Here is a 21,721-nt window from a genome sequence, read left to right as displayed (position 1 = left end):
TATATATATACCTCTTCTCACTTTTTCTGATAAAGTTTAATTGATTGTAATTCACCCGTTGTAATAGAATCTATAACCCAGGTTTCCTTCAAACCACCATCCGCGCCGACGATAATTCTGGCGAGCTTGGGATTTTCAGTAATATACCCGCCTGCTGTCTTTATAAGTTCCTTGAGTGTATCGCACGGCAGCGTGGTTTTATGTTCCACGTATATGAGTCCACATGCGGTGAACAATTCTGGGATATACGACGGCCCAAATAATTGTCTGTCCTTCCGATTTTCCTGTACAAAAAAATACATAAATATGCATATGCGTATCACAAGACAGAGCTGCGTGTAAGCACGTGTAAACACATGTACACTGTGAAATTTTACCAGCACAGCTTTAGAGAAATGTTTCATCTCAAATTCTTCAGGATTCAACCACACGTTACTCTCCAAGGATTTGAGGACCCATTCCAAAGTGATGAGCCAGCATCCCCTTATTATACCTCGAAGTAGATTCACCGTACGCACACCTGTGCTCACCACATGAGTCGTTCGTCTGGACACGTTCAACTGTATTTCTGCCATGCCAAGAGATTTCACGATACTCTTCACCAAGCTTTTATCTCTATGTAATTTGAAAGACACATTATAAATATATTATAAAGGCAATTACATGGATCTGTGAAACAGCACTAAGAACCGTTTCAGTTGATAAAGAAGAAAGTTGTTTGAAATTACGATCTTAACATTACCCCTTTGATAATCCAGTCGTTACAATGACGATCTTTTGTGACTTATGCTTATTCCACTGAGAAGATATCGTTCGATGTGCTACGAAATCCTCTAAAGAATCTCCATTCTCCTTCGATAGATCTCCCTTATTTCGTTTATTTTCTTTTATTATATTTAACATATCTTTGTTCGCGAATTTTTTTATGACGACCTTCTTGCTAACAATCTTTCTCGGTTTCCGGTTTTTCTTATTTTCTTTCGTCTTACTCTCAGCTATATCACAGTTGTCTAAGGACACTTGTTCACTTGCAATATTATCCTTAACACTATTCGCGTCGTTCTTAGAATCTGGTGGTTTTTTCTTTAGACATTTTTTTGTCAACTTTTTTTTATTTCTTCTTGTAGACGTAGATTTTTCAGATGCGTCACTATGTTCCTCTAATTGCTCGATGGAATACAACTGAGAATTGTTGTTAAGTGGCAATAATCTCCTCTTATGTCTTCTCGTTGAGACGTATTCTGTGTTTTGCAAAGCAGCTGTATTTTCTTCATCCATTTCAAGTCCTGCTTTATCCCGTATATCTTCAATAATCGTAGGTTTTTCTTGATTAAGGAAAGGATTACGGATGAGTGTATCCTCTAAAATAACTGTATAATCTTCCAATTCCTTCGATGTGCCAGCCAATACATGCATCTTATTCGAAGTCGATGTAGAGTTCCTGATGGCATAAAGAAAAAGACTTATATTAATTTACTTAACAATTTATAATAATTATTAATACAATAATATAATCTATTATATTTTTTGTATACTAACGAATCGTTCGATTTAGCTCTGCTATTATTTTCCTCATCGCTAGCCGAATTAGCAGAATTGTTGCCATAGGACGCTGTGCTGTTATCTGAATTTTGTGTTCTATGTTTTAATTGCCTTTTGAACAAGACTGAACGGCTTATTGGATAGGGAGTTCCTTCGACGTAACTGTGACTATCTCTACTGCCACTATTGGCGTAATTACCACTTTGAAATTTAGCGCTTACTACATTGTTAGATCCAACATCCTTCGTTCTTTCTTTATTCCCCGTTTTGGAATTTTCCAATTTATCGTTGTGTGAAACCCGATTCCACGTAGAGATATTTCTTAATCTCGCAATTAAACTGATATTCTCCAAAGAGTCTGCATCATTCTCTTCTGTATCTTCAGCTGTTGGTGAATTTCGATCGTCTACATTTGAACAATCTATTGAATGTTTGTTGTTTCTATCTTCAATCGGAGATTGTTTGTTAAGACAATTATTTTTCCCTTGCCATATTTTACATACAGTATCCATAGATGTGTTCATTTGCAACGAAGTACGATTAGTACTCGTACTTTCACGTCGATTGTCCAAAACTATTGAATTATTAGTTGTGATTTTAAGACATCGGTCAGTAGCAGTAATTCCGCGATCATCCGATTTTTTTACATTCCTCCGTTTGCTAGTTTCAGTCACTACATCCAATGATGTATTTACTTTTAAGGACGATGGAATTGAGGTACCATCAGAGAGATTCAAGGTACGTTGCTTTTCACTTTGTTTCCTGGATTGATTATTCTGTTCTTGGGCTTGCAATACATCATGTGTCTCCATAGTGGGTGATATTTCTTCAATAGATGCTGGTTGTACAGGTATAACTGTTGTATTTATGCACGCACTTGTTACATTGTGATTAGTTGCAATATCTGAGTGTATGCTTCTATTTTGTAAAGTAAGCTTGTTCAAAGAACTACCAATGTTCTCTAATCTCTGCGCAGACATTACACTCTTATTTTGTCCCACGCTTTTGTTGCTTGACCTACCTTTTCCTCTGTTTATAATGCTATTACATAGACCCCTGCTTAGCAAAGGTGAATGCTCTTCTCGCGATTGGATACCATTATGAATTTCTGTCATTTCCATAGATACTAATGTATTTATCGTGTGCATAGACCGAGATATATTAATATCACCTTGTTGCTTCGCTTTGTTGTCAAGATGCTTATTCCTTTCTTCATCCTTCGTATTGTCCTCAATAAAAGTGGAACAAATAATAGGCTGTCCTATATCAATACTATGATCAGGGCATGCACTCAAGTGTGTGTTATTACCATTTTCGGATTGATTTTGCGAAAATAACTTAGACTGTGATCTCAGTAATTGTAATCTTCTATTGCTGCCGCTCAGTATAGGACTGTCACTTGGACCTACTAGTTTAAGGGGAAACAATGAAAATCGCTTGTCCAAGACAATATCTTCTATAATCTTACATCCTTGCTTGTTGTCTTTTTCGGCAAATAATCGTTTCGGAGTTAATTTAGACTTATTTACAGCTTTATCGGAATTTCTTCGTTTTTCAACATTCTTTGGTGTAGCATCGATATTGAAGTGTTCATCCTCTTTCTGTTGATTGTCTGCAACATCACTATATTGATTGCATGTTATAGATTCTTCGTTTTCAAAGCGCTGAATAGTCGGTTTATCAACATTTAAGCTATGTATATTATTCATAAAACAGTCCTCTTGGTTTGCCAATACCATAGTAGTTTTAACAGAAAGCTCATCCTGTTTATCAAATATCTCATTGGTCTTACTTAAGATCGCATCTTTTAAGCGTTTGCAATTTGTATCAAGTGTCTGTTCCTTAGCATTTATGTTCTCCAGATTTATCGTAAGATGTTTCAATTGTATTCCTTCTTTGACTTGTACATACACTTTGCTCTTATCATTTTCAGCACATTTGTTCTCTTTACTTGTAGCTCTTGAAATTTTATTGCTAGCATTAGACCGATGCTTGCTGTTTGATAATTTATTAATTTGCGACTTATCCATCTTTCTTTCATTGTTCTCAGTTTCAGTTCTTCCAAGGGAACCATTGCCGGAATCCGTCAAATCTGTGCAGTAACTTAAATTAACTTTCAAAGAGCTGCGCCGGTGCTTGAAGCTATCTTCATCTTCATCCGACACATCCGACGTGATCATTTTTCTCTTTGGACTCATTGTTGACCTATGATGTTATATTATTAAATTATATGCATACATACCATTATATTAAATTATGTATAATTATTAATTAATTTATGCTATATGTCATTACTTCTTTTATTTATAACGATGATTGTAAACAATGATATTTACTGGAGTATAAATTATGTTACTAATGTACTTATGTTTTTAATAAAAAGTACTTTAGTGCGGTAGACTTGCTCACTTTAGCCTTATAAACAATAACCACTATCATATACTATTACTTTCACACATTATTTGAGATATTAACTGTTATAATAAATTCTTTTCAATTTCATATTTACTGACGCCATGTCAACAAATCGCGGCCATAAAGACGTATGTGCGTTGTGGCATTGGTGCATTGGCATCATTGATTGACATGCAGCCAAAGTATGGCCATTTCTGATTTCTGATTGGCCCCGTTATATTTGGGTCAGTTTTCGGTTGTGTCAAAGGTTGCTTTCCAGAAAGAGGCCAAAGGCGATATAAGTATAGTCTTATCACCTATTATCCTTTTCTTTACCAAATGCAAAATAAGCAAATGATGACAATAAATGATGATATAACTAGATTTGTGTCGACTTGTGTCTCTTGCCGAAAAGCAACCAAAGTTATCAGCTGAATAACAATACAAGCAAAAATTTGCCATCTACGAAATCTGCGAAGTGTGTTAAAAGAAAAGTGAATTTGTGTGTTTTACATTGTGACTAATTATTAATTTATTTTGGTCTGACTAATTATTAATTTACTTTGGTCTGCAGCCGTTTTAATAGTATTTGAACATTTCGCGAATTATAGCTGTTTAGTATGCTTTCAGACACTAAAGTCACAAAAGCACATCAAAGAGTGATGCTTCCGAATATAGCCTAGGTGTTTCAGAACAACCGGTGTTTAACCGGTGGCACACAGTGTGGATTCCCGAACGCAACATATTGTTCAAATCGTCGAGTCGACAAATTGAAAACGCCATCTTTCTGCTTTGCAGCTAAGCTGTAGCACCTTTCTTCAATATGTCGGAAGTTAAGTGATCAACCTGAAAATTCGGGTATCTGCCAGACAGTTAGTATCTACTGTCTCCGTGGGAATAAATTACCCGTGGAACTATAGAATTAGGGAAATACATTAATGATGAGGTTTGCATAAAGCTTAGCAAACATCTATTAGTAAAAAGATATGTATCCACAGCAATTATTTGAAGAATTATACAGATTTCTGTCATAATATTAATTGCAATATCTCTGTAATATTGCATTTCGAACTAATCTTAGAGGTGAGATTAGAATGATTCATGATTACGAAATAACCCAAATCATCCAAATTATCTAATCTAATATACTACTTAGTATTTCATATTGATATTGTATATTAACTAATTAAAATTGTGCATATCATATGATTGAAATTTTCAGACTATTAAGAAAGCAGATGAAAAGCTTGTCCAGTAACAATAATAATAATAATTGGTAAAAATGCCGGTCGGTGTATTTCCAGTTCTTAAATTATCTGTACTGTTCGTCAAGCAGATCAGTAAACCTTTGGCCAAAGTTCTTGTCAGTCAAGCAAAGAATTCCCATGTTTTTAGAACTTATGTTATCATACCACCTGCTCAATGTAAGTATATTTTCCTATGATTTCAAAGATTTATATGCTATATACTGAATATTGTTCTTAATACTTTTATATAAATAGTTTATCACTGGTTGGAAGTAAAAACAAAAATGTACGTTATGAATCTCGGCAAGCCAACGAAAGTAGCAAAATTAAATGAGGCCATGGCGATTGAGTTAGGTGCTAGCTTGTTGAGTGAGATAATTATTTTTGGTGTTGCTGGTGGTTGTTTGATGCTGGAATACAGTAGACAAACGGCAAAGGAGGCTAAGAAGGAAGAGATTAGACAAATACAGATGAAGAAGTTCACAGACGACATACAGATATTGCACAACACCACATTGCAGCAAAAAGCTCATATACAGTATCTAACTAGTGCCATTGATGAATTGGCAAACCATGGAGGACACAAGTTACAAACTCCTAAGCCAATATTACAAGCAAATAACAATAATGATAGTTTGAATGACAACAACAATGTGAGTTCTAGTAAAAACAGCAAAAGTAAGACAGAAACAAATATAGATAATAAGGACAGATCACTTATAAATCGTGCTATAGAAGACATTAACAAAAATTTAAAAGTAGACACTCTAAAATAATAGATACTTCGTGTATTATTGTGGAGATACATAGCACAATGATTGGTAAGTGGTGTTTATATTAATCAATACGAATCAGAATATGAATCAGATCTGTATCATATATTTGTTTTGATTTGCTATTTATGCTAATAAGGCACATGTAAAGATTTAGCTATGTATGCTCTGTGAAAAAATGTATATACCTGATTATATTTATCTAAACTAGTAATTTTAAAGCAAATGTAGATATGTATAATAAAATAAAGTTTACACGGAAAATTTATATTTCAACTTTTTATTAATATAATGTTGCATTTTCAATGTAGGAACTACTGGAAAGTATAACAATTTATATTTACGGTTCTACAATTCAGACTACGATTCACTCAAAGCCGCAAACACTTCGGAGCGCTCAAAGTAAGAATATGATTGGTCTATGCGGCGTTTCGAAGCATTTGCAACGTGAAATGGATTCTATCCCTAGTTTGGCGGACGGACAGAATCATATAAATCTGTATCCCGTAGTTAATGAAGAAAAGAAGTGAAATTTTGCTTAGGAGTAAATTATTAGCCCTAATAAATACAGGCGTAAATCGATTATCAATCAGATTACGTGACGGAATTAAGATTCGCTAATTGAAGGTCAATGTACATATTTAGGATTTGAAGGAGAAGAGGAGAAAAGTGCAGTAAGTACAAAAAGTGCTGTACTTGCTGCTATGCGTTGTTCATAACCAAAGAGCTAGTCCGCGTCACGCGATACGGCTGTGAATAGGTCGTTCCATTTGTGTCAGTCGACGATCATGTGTCATTCTGTAAAGTTTGAAATTTATTGAAAATGCCTACGAGAAAGTTGTTTGACGTCCCGAATCGCGGATTACCCGATTCCGAAAAACATGACGTGGTTAAACCGTGGATCAAAGCAAGCAGCAATTATCTGTTCGGTCTATGGGGCTTAATTGTGCATTTAATCCTATTATGGGGTGTGCTGGATGTTAATTTCCACTCACCCATTATTAAAGAATTACCAGTTGTAGCGGCACCGCATGGACCGCCAGCTAAAAGAGTGTTTCTTTTCGTGGCAGATGGTCTAAGGTTTCAAACATTTATAGATAAGCCACCACCTTATCTCAGGTATTTTTTAATAACTTGAATGTGCTTATATACACACACATACATATTCTTCAATGATATAACAAAAATTTCATTTTTATTATTTGAATATTATTTAATTTTTAATTATCATTACTAGTCAAGAATTTGTTTTATATTTTATTAACAAGCATTTTATATGTCAAAATACCAATAATAATGTTAATTATTTTTACTTCAATAATTACTTCAATTTATCTTACTTATTTCGTAGAAACATAATGAGGAATGAAGGTGTTTGGGGAATATCTCATACAAGAGTACCTACAGAATCCAGACCAGGCCATGTTGCAATCGCCGCAGGACTATACGAAGATCCTAGTGCAATATTTAAAGGATGGCAGGAAAATCCAGTAGACTTTGATTCTGTCTTTAATCAAAGTTATTCTACTTGGGCTTGGGGCAGTCCAGATATAATTCCAATATTCACAAGAGGTATTCTGGAAAAAAAATAATGATGTTGCTGATGTTTTTGACACTTCTTGTGCTTATATCGAAATCGCAAAAAGTTAGGTAGTAAACAGAATGTTCATGGAAAGACTTATCCATCTGCGTGGCAAGACTTTGATGCAAACCTGAGTAATCAGACAATACGGCTGGACTCCTGGGTGTTTGACGCTTACTTGGAATGGTTATATTCGACTGTAGCCGATCTCGCGAGAGATCAGAACGGAATTATTTTCTTTTTTCATCTACTCGGATGTGACACCCTGGGACACGCTAAAAAGCCATATTCCAGGTATTCAAGATTCATCTGATAAAATTGTTATTTGGGAAGTAGAATTGCAAATTAATCAGAAGGGAACCTTATATGCAGGGAATACACGGAAAACATGAACTATGTCGATCGAAGGATCGGAGAGATCGTTAATGTGACAGAAAGGTTTTTTGAAAAAGGCACTACCGCTTATGTGTTTACGGCAGATCATGGAATGACCGATTGGGGATCGCACGGAAGTGGCTTGCCGTCAGAGACCGAAACGCCATTGATTATTTGGGGAGCTGGAATACAGTCGTCTGGATATCGCCAAGATGTCGAACAAGCGAGTATAGCTCCTCTGATAGCGTCTTTAGCAGGGATTCCTATCCCTACAAATAACGAAGTGAGTCATTCGTAATTCTAATTCTCTTTTGAATCATACTTGTATATGAAATAAAGCAAATTTTTTGCTATCCTATATATAATATTTAATTGTCAAGTAAGCAGTCTCAGAAATTATACTAATTTATAATATAAACGATATTTAATAATATACGCTTTTCTTAGCTAACAGTAATATTCTATGTAATTTAATAATAAGAAATATACTGGACACAGAACTTTTTTACAGGGTTTGTTACCATGGCGATATTTCGATGGCGATCACCAAGAATACATCGGACGCGCTTTACTCGGCAACGTGAAGCAACTTGCGCATCAAGTGGGCGGAAATCGCGCGATAAATTGCGGAAACGGTGGTCGTACCGATTGGCGGGAAGAGCAATTAAATGGCAAAATTCGTAAGATCGAGCGTCACCTCGATCGAGGAGAAGTGGCAGAGGGAATCCGCGAAGGTGACGCAGCAATCATCTTCGCCAAGGAGGCCTTATTGTATTTCCGGCAGTATCAGCGAACACGATTATTGACTTATCTGTCGATAATGTGGTTCGGTTGGATAACTGTGTTATTCCTGAAGATAGCGGGCGTTAGGCGTCAATATCGCCGAATTTCTCTGCTGTTATTGACAAACATCGGATTCGCGAGTCTACTGATAATAACGTTAATATGTCACATAGGTAACAATATGAAATATAAATATATTTTATACCCGTAAAAAAAAATGAACACTTTTACGAGCCAACTTCGATCGATAGTGTCCAACTGCGGTAGCTGGAGGCTGCCGTGTTACGCGTCCTTCGCTATAATATCCGTTTGGATCGCCGTCACCACTGTGATCACGTCAACACCCGTATTCGTAGTAAGGAACAAGAGAAAACTTCTCGTAGAGATCGGAGGCATGCTATTTCTGCTGGCGATACTGTATATCGGGCTGACATATAGATTCGCCCTCAGCATAGGTATGCTGTCTACCATATTGATACGGAGGGTGCAGTCGCAACATGCACAGTCCCCTGTGTTTCTTTCGACATCCTTGGCACTGTGCGTGTTTCCCTTGTTGCCAGTCGTGGAACCGTATCCACGCGTTTACATCGTGTGAGTTATCTTGCGTATTATTGTTGAAATAGTCGAGTGAAACTGAAGGATATCAACGTAATGTCGTTATTGATGGTTTCAGAATGATCAGCATATGCCTGACCATTTCGATAGTGGTTCTTCATGAGACCTCGCGGAGTCGGAGAATCATGGAGATCCTGCGCTTAGTCGTTACGGGTTTCGTGTACACGAAATTCATCGACGGTCGACACTTGGTGTCGTGGGTTATTCTACTGACAACACCGTTGTGCATCTGGCAGTATCCGACTGAGGTCAAGGCAAGAATGCTGGGCATTACACTCGGACTCTTCTGCCCGCTCGCGCTATTGTCCGCGTCCTACGAGCCACTTTTCTTGCTGACGCTGACAGGCAATTTATATTGTTGGCTGACGCTAACTTCTCCGACTGCTCTGAAACACTCGAAAGGAAGTACGACGATCACCGAAGACTTGATCGAAGCGGCGTTTTTCGTATCCTTTTCTATGTTTAAATTTATTTCGTCCATTCGCCTATTTAATAATACGATTATTCCGCAGCAGATATTGCTCTTGATAATTTTAAATTTCCGCGATCATTTCTTATATCTCATTATATCTCCTTAACGCGTTTTTATTACAGATGTTATACACACTGTTGTGTTTCTTCGGCACGGGTAATATGGCGAGTATCAGCTCGTTCGACCCGTCTTGGACGCGCCACTTTGTTACCGTCTTCTCCCCGTTTCTAATGACATCCTTGATACTCTTTAAACTAAGCATTCCTTTAATATTAGTCGGCTGCGCGAATCATGCTTTAGGAACAAAGTCTATTTCCTTGGCCGTCCTCTTCCTGGGAGATTGCCTGTCGTTGCCTTTAATGTACTCCGTCACGCCGTACGGCAGTTGGCTCGATATCGGTAGCGCTATCAGTAAATTTATAATTGCTATTTCCCTTCCATGTCTTTTATTATTACTGCAGTGTCTTTCGTATCCGCTTATGAAGGTAAATTTGAAACAGTTCCAAGTAAGTTTAGCCCCTCAGAAAACGCACATCGTGTAATTTTAATTATAAACGTGGTAAGTTATTAAATTAAAAGTAATTATTTAATTTGTAATTCAAAAATGTACATTTCAGACAACCGCTCGTTCACGTACGGTTACATCTCAAAATTAAATTATATAACGGATTTCTTAATAAATTTAGTACGAAGAAATTCCAAAATCGGTGGTGCGTTAGATGAATCAGGACAACATGCTATCCTACACATCGACCGTCGCAATAGCAAAATTGCATGAATTGGGCTTCAAATTGGTTCCTCACTCACCATATTCTCCGGACTTGGTCCCATACAACTTCTTCCTGTTCTCGAAATTAAAAAATTGGCTCAATGAGGAGAAATTTTCATCGAATCAGGATATCACCGTCACCGTTAATTACTATTTTTTAGAACTTAACGAAACCTATTTTTCAAACGGGATGAAAAAATTGAAAAATCGTCGGACCAAATATGTAGTTTTCAAAAGAGATTATGTTGAAAAATAGGATTGATTTTTTCCAAAAAACGTGTTTTACTTGCTTTTTTTACCAAACTTTTCAAATTATTCTCGTATACCAAAAGGCGCTTCCTATTAATAAAGATTATTATTATTACTATTATTATTATTACATGATCGGAAAGGTGACATGACATTTTTAAAACTTAAATTCTTTATATTTCTTAGACGTCTTTGTATCCTGGATTTGCTGGCGTTTGCGTTTACTCTGAAACAGAAACGGATGACTCCATATTATAAAATGTCTCGGTTTCGAATTAAGGCAATGATAATGTGTCTCCATGTATTTAACATATTTACATTAGTTACAGACACAGAGAAATAAAGTGTCACTCTATCAGTGTCCCAGTTTTCGTGACTTCAATTTTACCGAGAAATTATCTGAGCACAATTTAGAGTCAATTTTTCCTCAGAGAAAAAATCGGTGAAAGAGGTCATTATTTGTGACAATTTCTTAAACAATATAATATATCTTTGCGCACGTGTGTGTATGTAACTCAGTCTCAAATTAAAATTCTGTTTAAAATTAATCAGAGGAAATCATTGTGTCGTTCACTTGGTCGCTCGGAACTTAATTCGCAAAAAGCTTGATTTTTTCAATCGCTTGAATCTCGAAAATTATTCGCATCTCAGTACTTCCATCGAGGTAAAATTAAATTTAAATCGCTTTGAGGACTCCAGGATAAAATGAACGTCGCGAGAACTGGGACACCCTGTACACTTGCCACACGATTACGTACCTTCTGCCGTTGCACGTGATCTTGAAGCATGTCCGACAGATCCTCCCTCCTCAGATGCGCCTGTCTCGACCTCATCGTCTCCTCGTACCTGGACGCCATCGCCTCGGAGTCGAGGTCCAATTCACTGGGATCCAATGTCAATTCCACCGCGCCGTCCTTCTCCGCCCTAGCGACGTCGCTGGGGCCGCCAGCGCCGATCGCGCCGCCACGACGAGCAGCTATGACGGAAGGCGGCGCCTGGCCACCTGCCGCGCCTGTCATATCGTACACGTGTGTGCTGCCCATCATGCTGGCGCCCAGACCCTCCGTCCTACGTTCCTGCAGCACTGTGTACAACGCGGGTGTATCGCCGCCCTCCATCTCGCTCTCGATCTTCTTCTTCCTCAGCTCGATCGTCTCCGGCGTCTCCAAGCCCGCCGGGATCGACGTGATACCGCTGGGTGTGATCAGACCTTCCGCACCCGGCGTAACCAGGCCGCTCGCATCGCCATCCGCGTCCTTGCCGTCATTCTCGCCGGCCTCGCCGCCCTCCTCGCCGTCCTCGTCGTCGTCTTCGTCACCCGACGACTCCGACTCAGGCTCGCCCCACATACCGCGGTCTATCTCCTCGTCCATGGCATCCGCGCCGGACGTACGAGAGATGCCGAACACGTCGCCGTAGAGAGGCCGTCCAGTCTCGTCGACCGGCGGCTTGCCCCAACCTCCAGCGTGATAACCGAACGCGCAACCTTCCGGAATGGGCGCGTTCAAGCCGGGTATCTTAAGATTCGGGTAACTCGGTGGCGGGCCGTACCGTTGCATCGCAATCAACCACGGCGGCGGTACTTTCTGACAGTTCGGGCCCACCGGCATGCCGAGCGCGGTGCGCAGCTCGTCCGATAGCTCGCCCGGCTTCTTCTCCTTCAGACGTGTCTCGAACTCCTTGCCCTCGTAGTAGAGGTCGCCGTGAATGGTCATGCGTGGCTTCGTCTGCCACTTGAAGAACGCGTCGTGCAGCTTCTGGTAGTCGATGTCGATCTTGCCGAGCTTCGGCCTCGCCCGCTCCCGCATCTTCGCCTTCAGCGTGCGTGTGTCGTCGCGTTCCTGCAGGCTGGCGCGCATCTCCGTGATGCCGGTGCGCTTGATGAAGTCGGGCAGGTCGAACGGCGGCTTCTCGATGCCGCGCTTGCCCTGCAGGTATTTGCGCTTGAAGCACCAGTGCCGCGGCACCGGCACCGTGTTGCGGTGCGCCTTCAGCTGCACGAGCAGCTTCGGGTCCCTCGCGGTGACGTCGTGCATCTCCACGACGTCGGGACGACCCACCAGCTGCTTCAGTTCCGCCACGCTGAGTCGCGTGAGCCGCTTTAGTTTCCGCTTGGACAGGCGCGGCGTGCCGTTCTCGCCGGTGCCTTGTTGCTGCTGCTGCTGATTCGCCTCGTCGTCGAAGTCGTCCAATAGCGGCACCTTGTTCGGCACGCTACCGGCGGTCTGTATACTGGCTACTGGCGGATATTGCCCGATAGGTTCACCCTTGTCGGCCGCGTCGTTCGGACTCGGCTCGGGTTCCACCAGTTTGAAAGCCTCGAAGACCCGAGCGAATTGACGGTACATTGGCTCCAAGTCGTTTATGCTCGGTATCTCTTGTATGTACTCTATTTCAGGCATATCATCCTTGCTCTTCGCCTCATCCGCGTTATCTTTCTTCTGCTCTGCATCTTTCCTATCCAAGTTGTGCCTCTTCCTCTTCGACTTCTTCTTCTTCTTCATCTTGCTCGTTTTCGCCTCTATCTTCTCCGTGGACGTCTCCAATTCCGTTATGACGTCCTCTATGTGCGGGACATCCTCACTGTCATCCTTCGGTGATTTACTTGCAAGTACGTCGTTTGGATCCCCACCTACTTCCTTGGCTCTCTCTGTTTTGAACGCCAAGGCTTGCTCCAATGCAGCCGGAAGCTTGACGGAATTACTGTCCCCTTCTACAACTCCGTTGTCAATATTTTGATTTTGTAACTCCGACGGAGGAGCTACTTTTAGACTTAAGAGACTAGGAAGAGTTTTAGTATCCATGTTGAATATCTGAAACAAAGTTAATTCTTATGATCCATTCCAGTGAAATACAGATTTGTAATTTGCAATGATACAGATAAGAGTTTGCATGTTCAGTATATATTACTAGGTCTATTATTTCAGCTAATTTGTTATGCTTCTTGTCTTTAGAGGGAAACAAATATATAACCTAAAGCGTTAAGGGCAAATGAACAAAGCTTCAATTGCAGCATTAGTTAATTCAACAAAAAAAAACAAAGCTGTTGTTAATCAAAGCAGCAGTTTCTATCGGTACTAACCTGCGAATTCGTAGCAGGATATGTTTACACGTACCTTAACAATGGAAATATTTTAAAAGATGTCGATGCACACACCTACACACTAGAGTCCAGGGTACACACGGAAACGCGCGCGCACGGTTATTGACGTTCGTTACACTTCGTCACACATTAAACTAAAACTTTACCTCCCGGCGATTGATTTAACATCATACGTGACGTGAACGAAGCGACAAATGCAAGCCGCGAATTAAATTGAGCACAAGACTGGAATCCCCCTCTTTTCGAGTGACTGATAATAACTGAGTACAATTATTTATGATTGGTGTATACTTCTAGATCTGCCAATCACATCCATCCTCCACTCGACCACAAGTCGATCAACTCAACTATCATGTTCGCTGAACACCGCCATCGATTGCCACGCGCTCTATTGGTTCTTGCAAACTGTGCCACGTTCTATATGGTTATTTCTAGTAACTTACTAGCTGGCATCCGATCCAACCAATCGATGCATCTGACAGACACATCGAACGACAAGTGAAATGGCGCTCGTAGATGTTACAACACGTCCGATAGATGATCTTAATGCATGGTCTATAATGAGCAGTAGGAGTATTTTTATAAGAAGTAAGAATAAGAAATTAACCAATCATAGTCGAATGTAAGGAGAATAATCGACTATGATTGGTTAGCTTCTTACTATTATTTCTTATAAACATACTCTTACTGCTCATTGTAGACTACGCATAACAACCGCTGCTATGTTGCCATCTGGCCGAGAGAACACGGAAGCTCCGAAATTGAAGTTTTCGTTGTCACCCGCAGTTAGTTTGCAAATTGTCGCGAGTGTGGATGTATTACGAGGACCTGGTTCGGAGCACGATCGTGTCTTGGACGCAGACAACGAAGTTGGTTCCCTCATAATGCATTATTATTCACAACACATATTAATGATCTGTTGTCGAGGAAGAACAATCAGATAACTGTTGACTTCTCCTTTTTTTTTTCCGGCTATTCCAAGCTTAATGTCGTTTCTCTGACATCTCGCGTCAGTTTTCCATTCTTAAAAAAAAGTGGCAAAATGGAAGAAACGTTTGAAAGAACTTCGTAGGTTACGTGTTATACGTGAATCCATCATCACGGTGTTCCAACGAATACGAATATACATATTTGAGATATGCCGAGTGCGGTGCTTACTCGATTGCGCAAAACGCATGTCCGGAATGTCAGTCACATCTTTTCTCGCTCATCCGTCTCGTCATGCTACTTCGCTCAGCTGATTTCTTGCCGGCCTTCGCTAAATCGTTCTGTAGAACGAGCAGTGGATGTAATGTAAATTAAATATTCGAAGCGTCACCCAAGATTCTCCGGGCAATTCGTGTCGACATCTTAATTGGTTCACTTCTTAAATTAATGTATAAGGTCGTTTAAGGGAATAGAACACTTAAGCAATTTGCGACATCACTAATACATCACTTTCTAAAATAACATTTGTAACTGCGGAGTTTCACGTGATTTCATTCGATTCAGCGTTATCCTTTTGCTTTTAAGATTAATTATACGTTAATTAATATCATAGTAGAAAAATATATTAAACTATATTGAAAGAGCAAGAGAGGGGGGAAATAAAAGAAAGAATAAATGAGAGAGAGAGAGAGAGAAAAATTGAGTTAAATTTAAATGATCAATGCTAATTCAGTGCTACTGACCTTTATCCTTCTGTGAAGTTATTTTTAACGTATCACATGCCTCTAACGAATTATAAAATCTTTGTTATATAATATAGCTTGAGTTCGATATTAACCCTTTGCACTCGAGGGCTCCGGAGCGGAACCCTCGAGTGCAAAGGGTTAATAATGGAATAATAATAATCAACTAAATATGTTTGGAATATTAGTAATATATTAAAATATATCAACGAAGTACATCAATAAATATTATAATCAATATTATAAATTAATAATTTTTCTTTAACTAAAATTTTGTATTTGTGATATCGGTAAAACATCGAATTATGGAATTAATAAAAAATATTAACATGGTTCGTTTGATAAAATAAAACGCTTGGTCCCGTAAAAGTCTTAATAAAATCACCAACTTTTAAGTCGCGCGTTAGCGGGTGCAGATTCTGTAATTCGTTTTTTTTCTGAGACTTTGTTGCACTATATAGGTAATTATTACCATAAATTACCTGTTCGCCTGCAGACGCACGCTCGTGCATAGATTCAGTCTTGGCGCTTTGGCCTTGCACACATTTTTATTCGAAAAAATATGTGTAAACAAGTATGTCGTCAAGACTTAACGAGTCTGTAAAACGGCTAGGTAAATTTCGTCGTAATAACTAACATATTGGTGCAATAGTTTAAACATTTCCATTCTCTTCAGAGATACATATCTATGCTGTACATATTTATATACATATATAAAAATATATATGATAGACCCGTATTAATAGTTGTTACTTAAAATTTGTGTCACATGAGATACTCAGATACTCAGATTTAAATTTCGAGTTAGATGTGAATTTTTCAATTGAATAGTGTTTACAAAAATTTACTGTCAAATATATCATATGATTCAACCGAAAAATTCAGATCCAATATTGAATTAAAATCTGGGTATCTTATGAGACAAGTTTCAAATGACAACTATTAATATAGTTTGGACTATAATATGTCACGTAGTTATAATATGTCACGGCTGCTATTTCGTTGCGTGACTGTGCATAAATTAAAACATCTGCTACTATTTGTTCCTTCGAAACACGTGGCGATTATCGCATTATGATACACGAGAAGCGCGTGCTCGAGAAGAAAGTCCAATTTTGATCGGAGTCGGGGAATTTTTTCAGCCCTATTGTCTGTAAAACTATTATCTGAGATAGCCTTTTATTTCTTTAAGAAATAGGCGTTTATCTCCCCAGTGAGGTAGAACTTTCTAAAGATTTTTTATTCTTATCGAAAGTTAATTATTTAAATAAATAAATAAATATATATATACATATATATGTATATATATATGTATATATAATGTGTGTGTATATGTGTGTGTGTGTGTGTGCTTTGATTTATATATTTATATATATTTTTTTATTTATAAGATAAAATTAATTAAATACTATATAGTAATAAATAATATTTTCCGTGATGAGAGTATGAGAATTGCTATTACGAATTTATTTGTTTTCATGTCACTGTCACTATTTGAAGTTAGTAACATGATAGATAAGATTATTTTTAATCGCCCTATTACTATGTACTATATCCGATAAAAGAAATATAGATAGAGATGAAAAAGCTGAGTGGGCGAAATTACTCATTTACAATCTGTATATATCTTCTTCAAAGTCACAATTTATCGTATATGGTGCAATGACGGTATATATATATCGTATATGGTGCAATGACGGTATATATATCCAACAGTCTTATATAATTGGACAGAATTCTTGTTGATACAAAACTATTTGTAGACGTGTCGATCGTGTGTGCCGACGTATAAAAAGGTGAATATTATCGCCACGTATACACGTCATATTATAAACGCAAACATTAATGCGTGAATGCATCTTATTTACACAGCGATCGTTAAGTTACATGTCGCAGCTTATATAAATATTTACTTTAATACTTGACGTTTGATAACTTGTGCGTTATTATCACAGGATTGCAGCATTTTCGTCGTCTCATTATTATTATTTGCATTAGCTTACAGATCGCGGATTTAATAATGTTTTATTGAGATATATCGTAGGAAATAATAATAATAATATTGTGTGTATATGTGTGTGTTTTACGGACGTTGCAGTTCTTTTGTGTATAATCAGAATGTTTATAGCTGTATTTTGTAAAAAAGAATGAACGTGTGTATTGAGCCCTTCAGTTTTCAGTTACACTTGGCTCATCTAATCTGTTTCTTATTCATCGATATAATCTACAGAACGTTAACTTTCTTACATGCATATTTACATTTTACACCACAATAAACTGTCGACGCGTAACCGACATCGTATTTTTATCAAACTGATTGTAAAACTGTTTATTTTATTAGATCGAATGATTGATCGAATTGCTTAACTCATATTTATCCTTTTTAAGGACAATCAGAAATCAAATAATAATATTTTCTTTTATGATAACGAATAATATTAATTGAGAAAGAATAAATCTCTTATATACCTTTGAGCATTTCTGTAGGAATCTCGGTGCAATATTTTCATAAAGACAAGAAAGACATAAGAAAGACATAAGAAGCCAATAACATAAGATAAGAGAATAAAATAGATAGAGAAAAGGAGAGAGAAAAATGAAAAAAAATTTAACGGGTCAAAATATGTTTGCAGTACTACACCAGTCTATGTACATACATCGACGAGGCGAGACGATTTGCATGAGAGCTCATTATAAACGAAGTTAAGTGCGCCATAGATGAGCGGGCATGCTGCAGCCCGTCCTGTCGAAGGTAGTCAAGCCGTTCTCGAGCGCCTTCAGGTGCTGCCGATCGCCGGGAAACCCGCATCGACATTGTCCGTCACAGCAGCTGCCCCAATGGATAGGCAAAATGCTGTTACGGTAAGATAATATGTTTAGCAAGTTGGTGCGACTTTCTACGACTAATTTAAAAGAGCAGACCTGATGCATACTTCGAATGAGATGCAAATTGTGCATAATTATTGTTGTTACATGTTACATGATGTTAAAGATATCAGTACATATCACATGTTGTTAAAGATATTAGTATAATAGTAGGAGAGTTACACTCGATAATTATAAATCCCGTTATCAATTGCGAACTTTGCGATATCATATAATTACCGTACCGTAAATTATCTCACGCGATGATGATACACGTGCGCACGTTCACATTGCAGAACGAAGAGAAAACGCGCACGCAGATGGACAAGATTTCAAACAGCCAGAGAGTGTGGACCAGCTTGGTGTCCGGTGCGATAGCAGGCGCGTTTGCGAAAACCACGATAGCACCGTTAGACCGTACGAAAATCAACTTCCAAATCTCGAAGCAACCCTACTCGGCCAGGGCGGCGATAGAATTCTTAGTCAAAACTATGCGTACTGAGGGCCTCCTTAGTCTGTGGCGCGGCAACAGCGCTACTATGATTAGAATCGTGCCATATTCCGCGGTGCAATTCACGGCGCACGAGCAGTGGAAGAGAATTCTGAGCGTGAACGGTTCGGAAAGGTATTTGTGTACGATCAAATAAAAGTCACATAACAGCGTTATACATGCTGATATAACCGTTGACTCGCGAAATATTTCATATCCGGATATTAAGTATAAACGGACTGCTTCAACATCAACGTCTGACTCGAAATTGCCCATTTATTTATTCCTTCTTTGTATTTGATTTTATATTATTTGAGTATCAATAATGTTAGTTACGATGAAATAAACACACATGGGACAGTTTCTATCACGACCGCCGCTCTGCGTCCCTCCGATTCACACTTCTGTTTACTGATGCGTTACGAACATTTGCAGGAAAAAGCCGTGGGCGAGCTTCCTGGCCGGCTCTCTCGCGGGTGTAACTTCGCAGACTATGACCTATCCGTTGGACCTGATGAGAGCTAGGATGGCAGTGACTCTAAAGGCCGAGTATAGGACGTTGCGACAGGTGTTTTGGCGTATCTATAAGGACGAAGGTATCCTGGCGTATTACCGCGGCTTCACCGCCACGATTCTCGGCGCCATCCCTTACGCCGGTTGCAGCTTCTTCACGTACGACATGCTGAGAAACTTTATGGCTGGTGAGTCGCGCGATTCATTCACGAGTTGTACGAATTGACGCCGAACGTGGGTATTTACACGTGCAAAGAAAAGCAGTAAATATACAGTATAAAGTAGGGTGCACTCAAATGTGGATGCACATTGGGGGTCTGTTTCCCCATTATTGGGACTTGGGTACTTGCTCTTTAATAGCGACGCGCTTGTCGAGACAACAAGCCCGACAACGGCGACGTATTTCGAAGCATGCGTGCTTCTTGTTCGATGATGGCTACGTGTCGATGAACAGTGCACACGGTGTCTATTCCGGGATTCTCGACCTCTCTCATTTGTGGTGGCATCGCTGGAATGGTCGGTCAAACTAGCAGCTATCCGCTGGACATCGTGAGGCGAAGAATGCAGACGTCGGCTGTCAAAGGACAGCATTATCACACAATTAGGTCTACTATCGTGAAAATTTATATGTGAGTATACAGGCCGCGAATTGGAAGAATTAGAATCAATGTACGGGGTCTTGCAATAGATAGTCTGAAGTTGTATTTTGTATTATTTTCTGTTGCAAATACAATTGCTTATCCCCGTAGATAGGAAGATACGAAATTATTAAATCCCGTTGAGTCACTACTCTGTTATTTTGTATTTTACAGGGAAGAAGGAATAATGGCATTTTACAAAAGCTTAAGCATGAATTGGGTCAAGGGTCCCATTGCAGTTGGAATCAGCTTTGCCACACATGACACGATACGGGACACACTTAGAGATGTTATTTCTGAGGACAGAAACACAGTAAATTACCGGGATGGAATCTAACGTTTACGAAAACGCGAGAGATGACGTATCCATTGTTTAATGTAGTTTGCCACAAATGACACTTTCTACTAATGAATTAATATGCCAATATAAATTTCCTTTAAAACGGTTCAACGAAAAAGAGAAGAAAAGAATTCTGAAAGCACAAAATATTGTTAACAATAAAGCATTACTGTAGATTATTGTAACAACACGAGACGAGATAATAATATTTTGTTATTTTGAGAGGGCATTTCTGAAGGCGGAAAGTCATTAGTACAAATTGTTAAATAATCTGTATATATTGTTATTTCAAAGGTTATAGAGATCGTTAAAGTTAGAATGACGTAATGTATATACATATGTGCATATATGAGAAACAATAATAGGTAATTCCAGCACACTGTGATGTATGGACTTGTATACATAAACTGAATATCTTCTTCAAGAGGCTGCATGCTGTAACTACAGAGAAAAAGAAAGAGAGAGAGAGTGAGAGTGAGAGAGTTAGAGAGAGATAACGTGTGTCGCAATCCATCTTTGTCTAGCTTCATTTTTAAATATCCTCTTCCTATGCAACGAGGATAGCATACCTGTAGACAGTGGAAGAGGAATATCTTTCAGTCTTAAAAGCTGTCATAAAAAAGAATAAAAAGGCAGTCTATGTATATAAATCTATGCTGTAAGCTGTATGCTGTTGAGAGCAGGTGCAGTTGCAGGGAGATATTATTTCTAAATTACCTTAGAAAAAATCATTTCGTAAGCTTTGTACATGATAAAAGCAAACAAACTGATATACTTTACACTATGCGAAAGTACGCTCGGACGTAACATTTATAAAATACTTTTCACACTTTGCAAATGACAATACTCAAAAGAATGATGATGCATATAGGTCATAAAATACAGAAATATTATATCCTTTTGAAAACAAGCTACGTCTCAAATGCCGTTATTATTATTTAACGATCTTGTGTTTTATATTTTATTTTTTCGTTCGTTATGTTTTGACAATGTGATAAATTAACAACTTTCACATCATAATTAATAACAGTGCAATATCTTGAACAATTATAGTTGATAATGACACTAAAAGATGAAGCTACAAATTTGTAATAAGAGAAAAAATGTATAAGAATTCGACACAAATCATGAAGAAAAGAGAATTAATCAGATTATTGGATTCTTGTGATTATTGTGATTTTTATCATTCGTTTGTAATTTTAAATAGAATTTAATTATGTTGCTGTGAAATCATTTTATAATTGATTATAAGAGAAATTGTAAATTCTGTAAAATCGATTTTTAATAATATTATTATATAT

General features: G+C 38.4%; 5 protein-coding genes across 11 annotated transcripts; 3 read left to right on the top strand and 2 right to left on the bottom strand.

The window, feature by feature from the left end:
• Window positions 1–13: 13 nt before the first annotated feature.
• LOC106747319 lies at window positions 14–4,406 on the bottom strand. Of its 4 annotated transcripts, none has more exons than XM_014624722.1 (5): window positions 3,838–4,406; window positions 1,540–3,747; window positions 743–1,441; window positions 378–615; window positions 14–284 (listed from the first exon to the last, which is right to left on the bottom strand). In XM_014624722.1, the coding sequence occupies exons 2-5, from the start codon at window positions 3,738–3,740 to the stop codon at window positions 18–20; spliced, it is 3,405 nt and encodes a 1,134-aa protein (XP_014480208.1). In that variant the 5' UTR covers window positions 3,741–3,747; window positions 3,838–4,406; the 3' UTR covers window positions 14–17. The 4 variants fall into 4 exon arrangements, with proteins under 4 accessions (XP_014480208.1, XP_014480207.1, XP_014480206.1 ...); XM_014624721.1 differs by having other exon boundaries at window positions 3,879–4,406; XM_014624720.1 differs by having other exon boundaries at window positions 3,929–4,406.
• A 328-nt stretch (window positions 4,407–4,734) lies between these two features.
• On the top strand, window positions 4,735–6,226 carry LOC106747324 (optic atrophy 3 protein homolog). Its single transcript, XM_014624731.1, has 3 exons — window positions 4,735–5,019; window positions 5,159–5,360; window positions 5,439–6,226. The coding sequence occupies exons 2-3, from the start codon at window positions 5,219–5,221 to the stop codon at window positions 5,957–5,959; spliced, it is 663 nt and encodes a 220-aa protein (XP_014480217.1). The 5' UTR covers window positions 4,735–5,019; window positions 5,159–5,218; the 3' UTR covers window positions 5,960–6,226.
• Window positions 6,227–6,273: 47 nt separating this feature from the next.
• LOC106747321 (GPI ethanolamine phosphate transferase 1) lies at window positions 6,274–10,845 on the top strand. Of its 2 annotated transcripts, XM_014624725.1 has the most exons (9): window positions 6,274–6,630; window positions 7,027–7,075; window positions 7,308–7,528; window positions 7,607–7,832; window positions 7,911–8,196; window positions 8,425–8,869; window positions 8,948–9,287; window positions 9,370–9,757; window positions 9,906–10,843. In XM_014624725.1, the coding sequence occupies exons 3-9, from the start codon at window positions 7,315–7,317 to the stop codon at window positions 10,323–10,325; spliced, it is 2,319 nt and encodes a 772-aa protein (XP_014480211.1). In that variant the 5' UTR covers window positions 6,274–6,630; window positions 7,027–7,075; window positions 7,308–7,314; the 3' UTR covers window positions 10,326–10,843. The 2 variants fall into 2 exon arrangements, with proteins under 2 accessions (XP_014480211.1, XP_014480210.1); XM_014624724.1 differs by lacking the exon at window positions 6,274–6,630 and having other exon boundaries at window positions 6,643–7,075; window positions 9,906–10,845.
• A 47-nt stretch (window positions 10,846–10,892) lies between these two features.
• LOC106747323 (splicing factor 3B subunit 2-like) lies at window positions 10,893–14,132 on the bottom strand. 2 transcript variants are annotated; one of them, XM_014624730.1, is made up of 3 exons: window positions 13,884–14,132; window positions 11,560–13,614; window positions 10,893–11,027 (listed from the first exon to the last, which is right to left on the bottom strand). In XM_014624730.1, the coding sequence occupies exons 2-3, from the start codon at window positions 13,603–13,605 to the stop codon at window positions 10,959–10,961; spliced, it is 2,115 nt and encodes a 704-aa protein (XP_014480216.1). In that variant the 5' UTR covers window positions 13,606–13,614; window positions 13,884–14,132; the 3' UTR covers window positions 10,893–10,958. The 2 variants fall into 2 exon arrangements, with proteins under 2 accessions (XP_014480216.1, XP_014480215.1); XM_014624729.1 differs by having other exon boundaries at window positions 13,918–14,132.
• A 544-nt stretch (window positions 14,133–14,676) lies between these two features.
• LOC106747345 (mitochondrial coenzyme A transporter SLC25A42) lies at window positions 14,677–21,679 on the top strand. 2 transcript variants are annotated; one of them, XM_014624772.1, is made up of 6 exons: window positions 14,677–14,773; window positions 18,208–18,436; window positions 18,736–19,064; window positions 19,365–19,630; window positions 19,897–20,071; window positions 20,255–21,679. In XM_014624772.1, exons 2-6 carry the CDS (start codon window positions 18,293–18,295, stop codon window positions 20,415–20,417), a joined length of 1,077 nt encoding a protein of 358 aa, XP_014480258.1. In that variant the 5' UTR covers window positions 14,677–14,773; window positions 18,208–18,292; the 3' UTR covers window positions 20,418–21,679. The 2 variants fall into 2 exon arrangements, with proteins under 2 accessions (XP_014480258.1, XP_014480259.1); XM_014624773.1 differs by lacking the exon at window positions 14,677–14,773 and adding an exon at window positions 17,334–17,370.
• The last annotated feature ends 42 nt before the right edge of the window (window positions 21,680–21,721 follow it).

Source organism: Dinoponera quadriceps, unplaced genomic scaffold, assembly GCF_001313825.1.
Source record: "Dinoponera quadriceps isolate SergipeBrazil2010 unplaced genomic scaffold, ASM131382v1 scaffold2305, whole genome shotgun sequence".
Lineage (NCBI taxonomy): Eukaryota > Metazoa > Arthropoda > Insecta > Hymenoptera > Formicidae > Dinoponera > Dinoponera quadriceps.
The sequence above is the reverse complement of the archived record's forward strand: the minus strand, read 5'-3'. Positions and strand labels throughout refer to the sequence as shown.

Bases quoted from the DNA above. Each gene is read 5' to 3' on its own strand.
- LOC106747319 (XM_014624720.1), bottom strand. From the start codon at position 3,981: ATGATAGTGGTTATTGTTTATAAGGCTAAAGTGAGCAAGTCTACCGCA. The intron at 1,442-1,539 runs GTTAGTATACAA...TTATGCCATCAG, and splicing joins AGAGCTAAATCGAACGATTC to GAACTCTACATCGACTTCGA. The intron at 285-377 runs GTAAAATTTCAC...TTTTTTGTACAG, and splicing joins ATTTCTCTAAAGCTGTGCTG to GAAAATCGGAAGGACAGACA.
- LOC106747321 (XM_014624724.1), top strand. From the start codon at position 6,780: ATGCCTACGAGAAAGTTGTTTGACGTCCCGAATCGCGGATTACCCGAT. The intron at 8,197-8,424 runs GTGAGTCATTCG...ACTTTTTTACAG, and splicing joins CTATCCCTACAAATAACGAA to GGTTTGTTACCATGGCGATA. The intron at 9,758-9,905 runs GTATCCTTTTCT...TTTTTATTACAG, and splicing joins TGATCGAAGCGGCGTTTTTC to ATGTTATACACACTGTTGTG.
- LOC106747324 (XM_014624731.1), top strand. From the start codon at position 5,219: ATGCCGGTCGGTGTATTTCCAGTTCTTAAATTATCTGTACTGTTCGTC. The intron at 5,361-5,438 runs GTAAGTATATTT...TTATATAAATAG, and splicing joins TATCATACCACCTGCTCAAT to TTTATCACTGGTTGGAAGTA.
- LOC106747345 (XM_014624772.1), top strand. From the start codon at position 18,293: ATGAGCGGGCATGCTGCAGCCCGTCCTGTCGAAGGTAGTCAAGCCGTT. The intron at 19,065-19,364 runs GTATTTGTGTAC...GAACATTTGCAG, and splicing joins AGCGTGAACGGTTCGGAAAG to GAAAAAGCCGTGGGCGAGCT. The intron at 19,631-19,896 runs GTGAGTCGCGCG...GTCGATGAACAG, and splicing joins GCTGAGAAACTTTATGGCTG to TGCACACGGTGTCTATTCCG.
- LOC106747323 (XM_014624730.1), bottom strand. From the start codon at position 13,605: ATGGATACTAAAACTCTTCCTAGTCTCTTAAGTCTAAAAGTAGCTCCT. The intron at 11,028-11,559 runs GTACGTAATCGT...TTTCTGTTTCAG, and splicing joins ATCACGTGCAACGGCAGAAG to AGTAAACGCAAACGCCAGCA.